Source organism: Natator depressus, chromosome 20, assembly GCF_965152275.1.
Source record: "Natator depressus isolate rNatDep1 chromosome 20, rNatDep2.hap1, whole genome shotgun sequence".
NCBI classification, from domain to species: Eukaryota; Metazoa; Chordata; order Testudines; family Cheloniidae; genus Natator; species Natator depressus.
This window is the reverse complement of record NC_134253.1, coordinates 1674717-1689615: the sequence shown is the minus strand read 5'-3', so window position 1 is coordinate 1689615 and position 14899 is coordinate 1674717. Positions and strand designations below refer to the sequence as shown.

Sequence of the window (14899 nt, the reverse complement as noted above, 5' to 3'; positions counted from 1 at the left end):
TGAAATCTGAGAGGCAAGAGAGAGTAGAAGGGGCTGGGCAGGCCTCTAAGACAAGCTCATCTTTACAAGGACAACGGGATCAGGGAAACAGTCCTGAACGCAATGAGCACAATGGTCTGTGTGTTCCCAGCCTGAGAAGAATTCATTCTATTCCAGCATGCAGCTTTGAATATGGCATTTTGTAACGTCCCGCTGTCATCTGTGTAGGGGAGCCAACGGCAGCTTATACATGAGTTCCCAAATCCCAACGTGGTTTAATAGCTATTATCAGAAGAACTTTGCTGGGTAGAGCCTGGGCATTTTGTTTAGGTCTTAAAAGCACCAAAGCTCTTCTGAATGTTTAATCAGGAGATGAATTACAACTGGAGGACAATCACTAATGGGCTTTCTCCGGTATCCTTGTCCAAACAAGATGGCTACTCAGAGGTGCCAAATGCAATTAAACACAAAGCACGACATTCTTTCCTGGAGTAATTTGTCAGGAGTCTAAAGCTACTGATTCATGCACGCACAGGAACCGTGCTTCAGGGAGCCACTGTTCAGATGCACCCATGCTGTCCTCCAGTGGCTGGGCACAGAGACAAATGAACACAATCCATGTAAGCCTTTCTGGAGGGCAGTTGCGGCAAGCCCTTTCTTACCCATCAGGACTGAGTGCCTGTTCATTCTTGCAAACAACTAATCTTTTACAGGGCTGCATTAACTGGCTACAAGAACCCCCTAACAATTTCTTAAAAGCCAGTGTTCATTTCAACTGCCCTCTCTGCTGAAGTTTCCCAAAGGTGATCAGTTCACAGCTTGAAGCATGAGATTATTATTCCCTTGTTTTATCAATGTTGTTGGTCAGACAATTATCCAGGCCTTTATAAAATCTATCCATTGATTTGACTGGACTTCCTGTGGCAGTGAGTTCCACACGATAACAATATGGTGTACAAATAAGTATTTTTTTTAATCTATAGACCTTTTCCTCCTGTACCATAGGACAACAAAAGGGACTGAAACATTTTTACTATACCCCATGTAGTTTGCTTTTGCTTGCAGGTAAAAACTGCTTCGGAATGTGTAATACTTTTGTGCGAACGATGCTTTCCTAAGTCTTGTCTACATGGGCAAAAAATGGAATCTGTAACACTCAGACCAGGGGTAGTGATGTTAGAGGCTGCAGTGGGGTTTAGAGCATGGTTAGATGATGGCACGGTGATCAAAATGCATAGGTTTACCTGAGCCCTGTCTACAGCTCTCATTTCCACCGGCAGCACTGCAGCAGTGAGGGGGGCGGGGCGTAGTAAATGTCTCCAGCTTTGCCAGTGCAGAAGCAGCCACTGTGTGAAAACAGACGTTTCTTTGCAGCCTGTGGTGAGAGAGCAGTGAGGTTATTCATAAACTGCTCCGAAAAACAACAGGAAATAGGATTATTTAGAATGAGCCGTGTAAGAGATTAGATCAAACACATTTCAGTCTGGAGGTGGGACGAGAGGGGAAATGGAGCCAAAGTTTTGGCCTAGTGAAAAATGGACCATTTTTGTATTATAAGCCTCTGAAAGGTCTTCAGATATTCTTGGCCTGCCCCTTTTGTTATTCATTGTACAAAATACAGATAAAATAAGAACACATCTATCTGGAGCCATTTGCAGATCCCGCGAGGGAAGGGAAGAATGTTGGCATGCTATCAAACCGCCAGCCAAACGCATTCACATGATCCTGGGTCTGTCTGTTTTTCCCTTAACATTCTCACAGTTGCCTGCCGTCAAATCACTTCTACCAGTAGTACCAACAGTGGGAAATTTGAGGAAAAAAGCATCGTGCAGACAAGGCCTGAGTGCTAAGATATGGGACAACAGAAAAAGCCCTGCAAACTCTGAATAAAAGGGGAAGGAGGTGTGGGTTTCCTTTCTCTTGTCCAATTTGCAAACATTGAGAAGGTAGCATGAGAGGTAGCAAACAGGGCTTCCACCTAAGCACACCTCTCGATAGCTACAAAGACAGCCTGCCCCATTTGAAATCTGAGCATGGCACATCTGCAATAAGTCGCCTGCTGGGACGGCACCGAGCAAGTTCTCATATCTGTTATTAACCTTGAGAGAAAGCTCCACATCTTATAACAAATACTAAGTCATGGCCACAGAGGCATCCTGCTTGTCTCCAGGCGCTGGGGAGCAGGGAATGCTTTGCATAGCTCAACAGTGTCTCCTCTGGCTGGCTGAGGGGTGGCATTGGCAAGTTTCTGTGAAGACCCATATCAGAGGAGATGTACCGCAGCTGGGCAGTATGCGGCCTCAAGAGCCAGGGATTCAAATGGATTTGGGATTCAAATTCAAACACAGAGCAAGCCCCCAGTCCAAGTTCAAGAGTTAAAGCTGGCAGGCTGAGATGAAGGCTCTGCAACAAGCCCCTTCTCCCTGGGTTTCAGGCTGTCTTTGAGGGTCTCCTGGGAAAAGGCAGTTGTGCCAGGAAAGCAGCAACCGGTAGCCCTTGCCCTCCCAGAGTGTTTTCTAGGTGAGTGTGGCCCTGCTAAACACGTCGAGCAGGGTGCTTTTTGCATCTGTCGGGCCCATCTGCGGGACAGAGCGAGGCCCGTCGACTGCTGTTTGGTTCCCTTGTGTGTGCTTTGAGGAGGGGGCCTTTCCAGGTGGGGGAGACAGGCAGCAGGCTCTGGCCCACCAGCAACCTGCGGCTTTGCCTTGCAGCTTTTTAAAAGGCCTGCACTGCAACCATCGTCCAGTGCCCAGGCCTGCCCTGCCAGGTCCCTCCCCCTAAAACCTTATGTGGGTTATAAGATTTTGGCACTGCAGATACCTGTCAAGTTTGCAACACGCCACATGCCCACACGCCAAAGGCTCACAAGAGGGCACAGGGGCTCTCACTGCCATTATCACTCCACACCACTGAAGTGCAAATAAATATCGCTGTGGAGCTGCTCTAGCTGGACTGGCCCATCCCCAGCAATCCCCCAATGCTTCTGCCCTGCCTTCAGTGACAGCAGAGTCAGCTCAAACCCAGGCTCTGTCACCCGCCAGTCACACCTCCCAGCTGCAGGCAGGTCCCAGAGAAGCCCAGGTTTGGGAATAAAGAAACTAGACCATGTAGCCCCTTTTTAAAACCAGGTTATTATTATTGGTGCCTATGGACTCCCCCCTCCCCTGTTGAGGGGGCTACAGAGGGTGAGAGCCCTTGCCCCTTGGCCTCTGGGCAGACTGGGTGCCGTGCAAGGGGGGGGAGATGGGTCCCCCGCTCCTGCTGCCTGCACTTTGCCTAAGGAAACGGGAATCTAGGCAACGCTGCTAGGCCAGGCTGCTGCTGTCGGGGTGGGCCTTGCACAGAGGTGAACAACAAACCCGCCACGCTGGGGCCCAGCTCCCCAAAAGAGAAGGGGGAAGGGAGCTAGACTCCTCTGGGTGCAACTGAGAAGGCGGAGGCTAGAGGGGAGCTCAGCACAGGGGGTCAGACACAGGGACAGCAGGGGGAAGGAGAGACAGGAGGATGAAAGGATAAGGTAAGTACTGAGGGGTCCAGTGTTTGCAGGAAGATGTTTGCAGGCAGTGTCCCTGGCTGGAGGGGTGTGCTGCTTCCCAGTGTGCCCCTGCCAAGGGGCGGAGGTTACAGGGTGATGGGGGGGGGGTCAGTGCCACAGCGGGTGTCCAGGGGGCAGTGGGTGCTGCTGTGGCGTGTGCCCGGACTGGCAGGGAGGGCGTTTGGAGAAGCACTGGTTCCCCTTTCTCTCTCCCCTGAGCATGCTTCCCTTCTGGCTCGGAGTGTCAATCCGGAGTGCTTCCCCCAGGAGTAACCCGTCTGTGAGCCCAGACCCCGCTCAGCCCCCTGCTCCCCGCTGGGGTTTCTTTGCTCCCCCGCCATGCCCATGGGAGCCAGGCTGAGCCATTCCTGCCCCTGCTGCCGCATTTTTCCTCTGCAGCCTGGAGCCGCAGTCCCAGTCAGGCGGCCTGGCCCGTCTCCCCCGCCCTGCACACAGCTCTGCAGCTTGCTCCATTATTGATGGCATCCGGGAACCCAGACCCGGCTGCCCGTCCTCTTCTTCAGCCAGCCTCATCCTCCGCCCACGGGGTTGCAGTTTTACTGGTTTGATTTTAAAGCTGAGGACAAAGGCTGGCTGTGCTGCCATGCAGGCCGCACAAAGCCCCTCCTAATGCAGCAGCTGCAATTCGCGATCTGGGCGCTTGACAGACGCTTGCAAAGTTGCATTTTTCTCTGGTGGCGCCGCATCTAAGCTGGCACCTGCGGGGAGGGGGCGAGGGGCTGGGGCTGGAGCTTCAGCTGTGGCTCAGCCTGAAACTATCCCAGTTATTTGGAAGCCAAATGTGCAGAGAAGCCCCTGGCAGCTGCCAGACATTTGTCTTCGCCACCCACGGGGGGCCAGCAGCGCCCGCCTGGCTTGGGGGGATCTAGTTAAAACCCCAGCCCGCTCTGGCCTGGACTGAACGGGCCCTTTGTTTCAAACGCTGGTTTCCCACGTGTGGCCCTGGGGGTCTGTGGAGGGGTCTACGGGGTCTGTGACCCGCCCTCATGAGCCTAGATCAGCGGTTCCCCCCCCCGGGGGGCTTGACAAAGGGGGCTGCAGCGCAGGTTGCGGGGGGCTACAGAGGAGCCAGGCTGAGCAGCCTGGTTTATGCAGCCGCCAGCGTGGGGTGCGTACAGCGCCGTGCACATGCACCCACCCACCCACGCCCCGGCCCCCGATCGGCCCCGCCTGTCCCCCTGGCACGGGGGGGGGTGGGCTGTCTGCCTTTGGGGCCCGCCCTGCAATCCGGGGGGCACTGGGGTACCCCAGCTCTGGCTGCTGGGGGGGTGTCCCGGGGTGGGGGGGCGCTGGCTCCTGGGAGCCCCCAGCTCTGCGCTGAGCAGCGGGGGGGGCGGACTCGATTTTGGGGGGGCGCCCCTAAACCCAGATCTTCTGGTGGGGGAGGGGCCGCCTGGGGGGTCAGTTGAGGGAGACCCCCAACGCCCAGCTAAACACGGGGTCGTTTCCCCCCCCCCCAGCAGCCCCCGCATTGTGAGCTGACAGACGGACGGGCCCGCCAGCCAATGGCGGCCGGGCTCGGGGCTGACGCGGGCGGCCGGGCCCCGCCCCCCCGGGGACGGGGGTAGAAAAGCAGCCGCCGGCGCCCGCCCGCCTCACTCGGTTACTTCCAGCGACTCTTCGCTTGTCGGGAGAAGTAACGTCCCCGCCCGCCCGCTGCCTGCGCCCGCCCGCCCCGCAGCATGGTGAGCTGGGGGAGGGGTGTTGGGGGCGAAAGGGGGGGGGAAATCTGGCGAGGTGAGGGAGGGGCCCGGATTGCGGCAGGGGGAGCGCATGGGGGCTGCGGGTTGGCGCCAACTCCTGAGGGGAGGGCGCGCGCCCCCCCGGCTCCCCTTGGCCCCTCCCCGCCGGCCGTTACCTTTCCCGCGCGCGGGCAAGGGCTCGGGCGCGTGGCGGCGGCCGGCTGCGCGCGCACCCCGTCGCTGCAGATGGGGCGGGGGGGGAAAGTGTGAAAAGGCCACGTGTTGAGTCTTGTCTGCACGGGCGTGGCGCCCCGCCGCTGCAGCCGGGTCCTTGCACAACGTGTTGTATAAGCCCCCCCCCCCCCCCCCCTGCAAACTCCCCAGCCTGGGAATGCTTCACCGCCCCTGTGCAACACTCCTCATTGCAGACCCCCCCCCCGCAGTGCTGCCAGCCCCCCCCCCCCCCGGTCCCTGCAAACTCCCTAGCCTGGGAATGCTTCACCGCCCCTGTGCAACACTCCTCATTGCAGACCCCCCCCCCGCAGTGCTGCCAGCCCCCCCCCCCCGTCCCTGCAAACTCCCCAGCCTGGGAATGCTTCACTGCCCCTTTGCACGCTCCTCATTGCAGACCCCCCCCCATCCCTGCAAACTCCCCAGCCTGGGAATGCTTCACCGCCCCTCTGCACGCTCCTCATTGCAGACCCCCCCCCCCCGCAGTGCTGCCAGCCCCCCCCCCCATCCCTGCAAACTCCCCAGCCTGGGAATGCTTCACTGCCCCTTTGCACGCTCCTCATTGCAGACCCCCCCCCCCATCCCTGCAAACTCCCCAGCCTGGGAATGCTTCACCGCCCCTCTGTACGCTCCTCATTGCAGACCCCCCCCCCCGCAGTGCTGCCAGCCCCCCCCCCCCATCCCTGCAAACTCCCCAGCCTGGGAATGCTTCACTGCCCCTTTGCATGCTCCTCATTGCAGACCCCCCCCCCCATCCCTGCAAACTCCCCAGCCTGGGAATGCTTCACCGCCCCTCTGCACGCTCCTCATTGCAGACCCCCCCCCCGCAGTGCTGCCCTAATTCCCCCACAGACCCCCCCACTGCAGCTCCCTCTGCATCCAGCCCTGCGTGGCCCCTTTTGGGGGGGGGGCACCGAAAGCCCTCCATGCTGGGTAATGCTATGGGGTTGGTGTCAAGAAAAACCCTCTCCCCTGGCTGGAAAGGACCAAGTGTGGCACTGAGGGGTGGGGCTACTGGGGAACAGGGTGGCTCTTCCTTGTTGCTTTCTTGCTCAAATAAATCCCTCCTCCTGCAGCCATTTGAAATGAAATGGCCACTGGTCTATTACGTAAGCGCTGCATTTGTGGGGGGTTTTTACTGGATGCTGCAAAAGCTTGTAATTCCCTTGTCTTAGATTTGTTAAACTCCAGAGGGGGCAGTCGCAGCTGAGGAGTGCCATCTGTCCCTGCTGACTCCTTGCAGAGGCAGAGAGAAATGTGTTGGAGCAGGTGATGTGTTCAGCAAGGGTGGGGTGTGTGCCTTAGGAACGTAAGTGGATTGTAAGGGGGAAAGCTGTAGGCTAAATCTAGATCTAGGCCTCGGGTAATCCTAGGAGTGGGCCACTGGTGGCAGATGTTCCTGCAGAGAGTAAATCTGGGTGTAGGAGGAGAGAGAATTTGCTTAGACCTTTCTGCTTTGCAGATGTGGAAGTTGACTGCATCAGTTCCATTTTTTGGGAGTGGGGAGATGGTCTGCTGATGGCTTGCAAGTGGTGTGATTGCTGGTAAACCACTCAGAGGCTGGCTGCAGACACTGCAGTTGCTGCTTCATGCTGAATAGTTCATTCATTTAAAAAAAAAAAATTTTTTTTACTAGACCACAGGGTGGAAAATTCAATGCATATTGCCTCCTTCTCCTCTGACTAAAGACTGTTCTTCCTGTGTTTTTGAGAAATGTGATCATGGTATGAGTTGAAGCTTTCTTTATTTAGCTAAATAAAGAAATTGCCTCCCTGAGTCCGTGGAGGGGCAGGTACAGGGTGGGAAAGGGGGCACATCCAGACCAGAATCTGAATGCAAAATGGTAATGCAATCCCAATGTGTGTCATAGGAAATCTGGCCAGAGATTAGTTCACTAACTACAGATACAAAACTTACTCCTTCATGAACCCAGACATTCAGAGGCCATGCTGTGACTCAAAAGATCTCACTGAAGCACTGACCACGATATCAGGGCCTTTGGTCCCAATCTCCAGTAGCGTGTGATCTATAGACATTGAAGGTGAATTAAAAAAACTATTCCTGGCTTGTTACTGGGGAAAACAAGGCACCGAGCTTGCAATTTGGGGGAGCTGATTCCCTCACTCCCAGTGCTGTGCCGGGTCTGTCCATTGGACCACATCACCCTGTTCCCTTATGTCACAGAGATGGATGCTGCCCTTTGAATACGGTGAGAGGAGGTCCTTGTTCCAAAGGGCATAGTCTAACCTGGAGCAACGAGGTACTTGGGAGTAATGGTTCAGGGACACTGTAGACACTGATTATAATGAAGTCATGGCACTAACTGGTTCCTTCTTTCTCCCCGCAGCGTGAGTGCATCTCTATCCACGTAGGCCAGGCTGGTGTACAGATCGGCAATGCCTGCTGGGAGCTCTACTGCCTGGAACATGGGATCCAGCCTGATGGCCAGATGCCCAGCGACAAGACCATCGGCGGAGGAGACGACTCCTTCAACACCTTCTTCAGTGAGACGGGCGCTGGCAAGCACGTCCCCAGAGCCGTCTTTGTGGACTTGGAGCCAACAGTCATAGGTGAGTGTGCAAAGCCATCATCTTGATTGCTTTCTGGGCTCCCTTGTAAACTCATGTGCCTAGAGCAGACAGCTGCTGTGCATGGACAGCGGGGAGACAAACTCTCTGCCTTTCCTCTCCCCAGATGAAGTGCGCACTGGAACCTACCGCCAGCTCTTCCACCCTGAGCAGCTCATCACTGGCAAGGAAGATGCTGCCAACAACTATGCCCGTGGGCACTACACCATTGGGAAAGAAATCATCGACCTGGTTCTCGACAGGATCCGCAAGCTGGTAAATACCACTCATCTGAGGGGTTTTGTTCAGTGTCTTTATTGGTGTGTGGTGGGGAAGGGAGAAACCTTCAATCTGTAGGACCCCTCCCTCTGGTTACACTTGAGGGAGCAGCTGCCATACCAGAAGAGTCTAGAGACCGCACTTGTCGCCCAGCAGCTTGGTGGTTCGTTCCTGGAGGGTTCGAGATCTGTACTGGTGCGAGCTGGGCGTGGCTCTGAAGGAATGTTTACATTTGGTGGAGATCTCTGCAACTTCTAGCACAGGGATGTCTAATGTCAGGGCCACTTGATATATTTGTGACTCAAGTGACTTGTGATCTGTAGAATAAGCTTTCATTACAACAATGTTTCAATCCTCATGGCTGTAAAGTTGACCTTTCACATATGGGACTGTAAACCAATGCAAGGCACTGTCTGCCTGTGTCTGCAGACTGGCTGGAATGGCAGCTCTGAGAGGTGAGAACTCCTCTTCTCTTCTTCCCCCCCTCCCCTCCCCCCCAACACAGATGCTTCTACCAACCTCTCACTGGGTGGTCGCTCAAACTTAACAGTAACATCTTGCCTGTCAACCACTCACATTCCTGAGCACTTTGTCTGATAGGCTAGGACGTGGCATGGCTGGGAGCTGGTGCAGGTGAGGAGAGGTAATTTAGGCAGGGAAACAAAGGATGGGGAAATCAGCAGCCCTAACCGGAGCACATCCTCCCCACTGATGATCAGAGTGCAGTGAATACTGAGAAAATAACTAGAACCCTAATTACTGCATACAAGAAACGTGCTACCCTTGGTCTCTGCAAATCTCACACTGACACAACTCCTTTACCTATACAACTGGAATTTGGCCCCCTCAAAAGTGGTCTGCCTGCTGTCCTTGCACCTGTATGTCTAATGGGAGGGAGAACTGGTGACTCTGGGTGATGCTTGCATTGAGAGATTCATCCCCCTTCCTAGGGTATCTGATCTGCTTGAGTGACTTTGGCTCTCTTGTAAAGAGGAAGGAGCTGGGCGACACAATTAAACTACTCTGTGGCCCTCCTAAGACTGCTGCCCTAGAAAGGGTTTTCAACAATGTGAGGCTGAGGGAGTCTCCTGCATCCCAGCTACTGCAGCCTGCGGAGTTAGATGTGTGCAGTAGCTACACTTCGTTCTTTCTCCTTTCTAGAGAACTGAATTTGCTGGCTGACCTCCAGCAGCTGGGCAGTGATCATTGCTAAGGCAAATCTTCCACTGTATGTAAAAGGAGGCATCTCATGGGATCAGGAGGAGGAGCCATGTCTTAGGATGAGCTTTCTATGGGGTGGGAATTTCCACCTGGCAGATGTCACCAAAGAGGAGCAGTATGGCCTCTGATACTGCAAATCTGTTCAGACCCCCCACAGCCCGGAGGCATAGTGGTATCCCTGGCAGTGTCTCATGCTACAGCTCCATCTAGGGATGAATGCTTGACAGTTCAGTACGTGTGATGGATCAGTATTAGGTGGATCTCTAATCAAAGCCAGTCTGTCTGGAGTTTTCTGCCCCCAGCACAAAAGGGACAGAGGTGTAGTGCATTTAACTGACTGGGGACTAACTAGAGCCTGTGCTGTAGCCAAGATTTAAACTATGCTGGGGGTGAGGAAAATACACTTTGTCTCCAACCTCAAGCCCTACATTCAGGCATCTCATCTTCAACAAACACTTAAATTTGGAAGAAAATTGTCAGCGGTGTGGGATGGAAGACTGTGTTCTTCTCCCATTCTAGATTGTACAAGTTGTGCCGCAAATACAGGCTAACTCCTCTTGCTTTTCTTTCCCCTTTCTTCTAGGCCGACCAGTGCACAGGTCTCCAGGGCTTCCTGGTCTTCCACAGCTTTGGAGGTGGCACTGGTTCTGGGTTCACCTCCCTGCTGATGGAGCGTCTGTCTGTGGACTATGGCAAGAAGTCCAAGCTGGAGTTCTCCATCTACCCCGCTCCTCAGGTCTCCACCGCAGTGGTGGAGCCCTACAACTCCATCCTGACCACCCACACCACCCTGGAGCACTCTGACTGCGCCTTCATGGTAGACAACGAGGCCATCTATGACATCTGCCGCAGGAACCTGGACATTGAGCGCCCCACCTACACCAACCTGAACCGTCTTATTAGCCAGATCGTGTCCTCCATCACCGCCTCCCTCCGATTTGATGGTGCCCTGAATGTAGATCTGACAGAGTTCCAGACCAACTTGGTGCCCTACCCCCGTATCCACTTCCCTCTGGCCACCTATGCCCCGGTCATCTCTGCTGAGAAAGCTTACCATGAGCAGCTTTCTGTAGCAGAGATCACAAATGCTTGCTTTGAGCCAGCCAACCAGATGGTGAAATGTGACCCCCGCCACGGGAAATACATGGCCTGCTGCCTCTTGTACCGTGGGGACGTGGTGCCCAAAGATGTCAATGCTGCTATTGCCACCATCAAAACCAAGCGCAGCATCCAGTTTGTGGACTGGTGCCCAACTGGCTTCAAGGTTGGTATCAACTACCAGCCCCCCACTGTGGTTCCTGGCGGTGACCTGGCCAAGGTGCAGCGGGCCGTGTGCATGCTCAGCAACACCACAGCCATAGCTGAGGCCTGGGCTCGTCTGGACCACAAGTTTGACCTGATGTACGCCAAGCGTGCCTTTGTTCACTGGTACGTAGGGGAGGGGATGGAGGAAGGCGAGTTCTCGGAGGCTCGGGAGGACATGGCTGCCCTAGAGAAGGATTACGAAGAGGTTGGTGTGGATTCTGTTGAAGGGGAGGGTGAAGAGGAAGGGGAGGAATAGAGTAATGCTCTTAAATCCCTGCAGCATGTTCTGTGTCCACAAAGCTTCATCTTAAAACACTTAGCTTACTTGTTAACTAGGGAAGCGATGGATGGTATCACAATGGTATGAAGGAGCCTTTAAGGAGTACAGCAATCTGACTAGTTCCCACTGTTTCAGAATCTGATCATGTCAGTTTTCCATTTGTCTTTGTAAACATATCATGTTTGTGAAATAAAGGCTTTAAAAAAAAAAGGTTGCTCTGTGTGTCTAATACAACTAGAGTGTATGTCCCAGAGTGCATGTGGAGTCCCAACTGTAGGCCCACAGAGCAGCCGTTTCAAGCTGCAGTGAACAACTCTGGCCAGTTCCTTCCCTAATGCCTCTGTCCTTAAATGTTGGCTTCCAATGAAGACTAAACACAAGCCCTGGGCGTGGGCATGTGCCTCCTGCCCCTCCTTCCACTGAGAGCCACCCTGTGAATGAGAATCTCTGCTCTCCCTTGCTTTAAGCTGACCTGCCAAGCTCTCCCTCGAGCCGCTTAAAACAAGCATGGATGGTAAAGCACTTGGCTGCCTGCTTTTCTGCTCTGCAGGTTCTGTGCCTGGCAAGCTAAAAACATGAACTCAAGACCCCACATTGTGAACAAGGGCCTTCACTTACTCAATTGTGGCATAAAAGGGACCAGCTGGAATGTTCATAATTGAAAGCTAGGCTTTACTACACAACCGTCCCACCTGCTGGATCATGGTGTATGCAGAAGAGGTCCAGTCGGGCCTGATGAATGTGCTTCTGGCTGACCAGCCCTTCCGAGTGGCTCTGCTTGTTACAGGTTTCACAGAGCCGTGTATTGAACACTAGGATTTAAGATGCTCTGAAGGCCGGCTCCATGCATTGGACACTTGCCATAGTCCAGCAGAACCGAGCTCCAGCAGCACTTCAAATAAAGCAGTTTGTGACATGGCAGCCGGGCCTCTCACCATAGTCCCAGGAGCCGAACAATCAGGTAAAGATTCAATGTCTACCTCGGGTGGGAGGTAGATCAGCTTTCTTGGCACAAACTCCAAGCATCCTTTGCTCCACAGCATCTCCCAAGTGAGGTGTGGGAATTCCTGTCCTGCCGAGGGATTATGCAGCAGCTCTTTCTGCCAAGCAAGCGTGGGGAGCTGGAATCGCTGTCTAAGTTGGTGCGTAACAGAGTATCTGATAGGCAATGGGGCTCTTTTATTCCTTGCTTCTATTCCTTGCTGCTGCTGCAGCACCTCCTTCCCGCCCTGGTCATCTGAATCGCCTGCCTTCTGTGACTCCAACTCCCCCGCTTGCTGCAGCTCCGAATGCCCTCGGTTCATGTAGACGCTAGTGAAAGTCCTAGGGCCTGTCTGCATTAGGGGACCCTGCACCAACGTAGCTCTCTTACTGCATCTACGAGGGAAGTTTATATTGAACGGTGATCTGCTCTGGTAACAGAGCTGAGCAAGCACCATCTTCTACTACCTAAGCCCCAATACAGCTACGCTGGTGGAAAGGCCCCCATTGTGGATAGACTCCAAGGACTTGCTGTTGTCCATCTTAAGTGATCGCTCTCCTTACAGGGTATATGGTAACACCCATTGTTTCATGTTCTCTGTGCATGTAAATCTCCCCACTGTATTTTCCACTGCATGCATCTGATGAAGTGAGCTGTAGCTCACGAAAGCTTATGCTCAAATAAATTGGTTAGTCTCTAAGGTGCCACAAGTCCTCCTTTTTCTTTTTGTTGTCCATGGTCACCTCTGGCTCCATCCAGCCATATCACTATTTCTTTTAAATGAAAAACACAATTGAGGGTGTTAACCATCCCCTAAGTGCTGTATTTCTGAAATGCTGGGGCAGGCCCTAGGTCCCAAGCATAAAATGGAAAGGAGGAGGTTAGGGAGTCATTTTTTTTTTTTTTTTTCCTCCCCACTATTTCAAAATAGTAAAAAAGTACATTTAATTTTTATATATATCTTTCCTGTAAGGGGAATTGCCATTTTAAGAAAATATACCCTAGGAGTGAACTAGGGGATGTAAATACAACCATGTTTTAAAATATAATATGCATAATCCTATACAATGTTTTATAATCTATAAAGCAGATGAGAGCATCCAGCAATGCTCATGTTGTGTGCTGGAGACAATAGGCTTTCCTGTGCCTGGCTATACAGCTAATGGCTGTTCAGGGTTAGCATGTGGTCTAACGGGTTTGGACATTCTCACTCCTACCAGGTATCGCCTCCCAAGGAAATTCAGCAAGCACTGTCAGCATGGGATTGCTTGTAGAAGTAGGATCACGTGTTCGCTGCCTGAGACCGTTAATCTGCTTCAGCCGGAACACGGTGGCTGTTACATCATGGTATATAATGTTCCTGGGAAAAGTGCTTCTCTTCTGAAGTGAGGGAGTGGGAAGGAAGCAAGTGTGTCTTTGGAGCATGAGAAGCAACTTGTAGAAGGTGGGGGTAGCAGGAACACATGCAGAGGGATTTGAGAAGCTTGAAAGTAAAGATGAGAGTGGGGAGAGCAAACAGGTACTGGGATTTGGAGTGGAGAGAAATCTGGAGTAAGAGGAGTTGCACAGAACTGGCCAGGTTGCATGTGAAAATGTTTTCAGTTTTTACTTAGAAGGTGAGACCTCTGGGGCAGGGGCTGTCTGTGTTCTGTGTGTGTGCGCGTCGCCTGACACTGGGGCTCCTAGGCATGGCACAATTCACATAATTAAATAATCCCCATTCGGTAACAAAGATCGCAAATCCAATTATCGTGGAGATCATTCTTGGTGGGTGAGGTCACATCTTTTACTGGACCAACTTCTGGTGGTGGGGAGAGACAAGCTGTCGAACTTACACAAAAGACCTAAAGATGAGCTCGCCGTAAACTTGGAAGTTTGCCTCTTTCACCACCAGCAGTTGGTCCAGTCCCTCACCCACCTGGTCTCTCTCATATGCAGGGACCAACCCGGCCACAACAGCAGCAGCCTCCCGTAATTACTGTTCTTCTCACTCCTCCTGGGCCGGCAGATGGTGCTATTTGCACATGGCTCTTCCTGGGGAAAGCCAGGCCTGGATCAGGGCCTGGCCTGGGTGGTGTGAGCTCTGGCCTGGGAATTGCACGAGCTATGACTGGTCATCAGAAGAGAATGAAAGCGGGATGTTCTTGCGGCAGGCCCTGTGTTGTTACCCTGCATTATATAATAACCTGCTGTTTGCATTTCTACTGGGCCTGGTACCCCCTCATTAGGCGACATTACATATTCTAGAACATGGACCCTTCTTAATGACAGATATTGTCCGGTTTTAAGTTTCTGGGTTTTTTTTCCTCCCCAACTTTGTTTTTTGAAGAGGTAAAATGCAGTTGCTCACCGCATGTATTAAAAAAATCAATTTTTAGTCTCCCCTACCCCCCCCCCCCAAAAAAAAAAAAAACCCATGTGCTCGGCTTACAAGTCATGAGGATTGTAATAACAGCTGGGGTGGTTTGATTTGCCTTTTGGTGCTGCAGCCTTTCACGTTTACATTTTGTGCGTGACCATGCAGACTAGAAGCCGTTTTGTTAGTTACAGGCGAGGTTCTCCTCTCAATGATGTGACCCTGCTTTAAGAAAAGCACCGAATACTGTGAGACTATAAAATCATGAGACTGGTAACAATTTAGTCATTTTCCAGCCCCCAGTTTCAATTCCTGGGGAAAGCACTTCGGGGGGGCCAGACTAGCACTGGAGACAGAGAGTGGGAGCAGAAGCAAACCCAGGTCAAAGGGCAGAGCCAAGCTTAGCTCTGGCTTGACTCTAGGCTCCTGGGTCTTTCTGATCCAGTTTAGTGCCCCTCTCT

At 53.0% G+C, this 14899-nt stretch overlaps 1 protein-coding gene across 1 annotated transcript; it reads left to right on the top strand.

The window, feature by feature from the left end:
- Window positions 1–5089: 5089 nt before the first annotated feature.
- Window positions 5090–11211, top strand: TUBA1B (tubulin alpha 1b). Its single transcript, XM_074935212.1, has 4 exons — window positions 5090–5220; window positions 7796–8018; window positions 8143–8291; window positions 10099–11211. Exons 1-4 carry the CDS (start codon window positions 5218–5220, stop codon window positions 11074–11076), a joined length of 1353 nt encoding a protein of 450 aa, XP_074791313.1. The 5' UTR covers window positions 5090–5217; the 3' UTR covers window positions 11077–11211.
- The last annotated feature ends 3688 nt before the right edge of the window (window positions 11212–14899 follow it).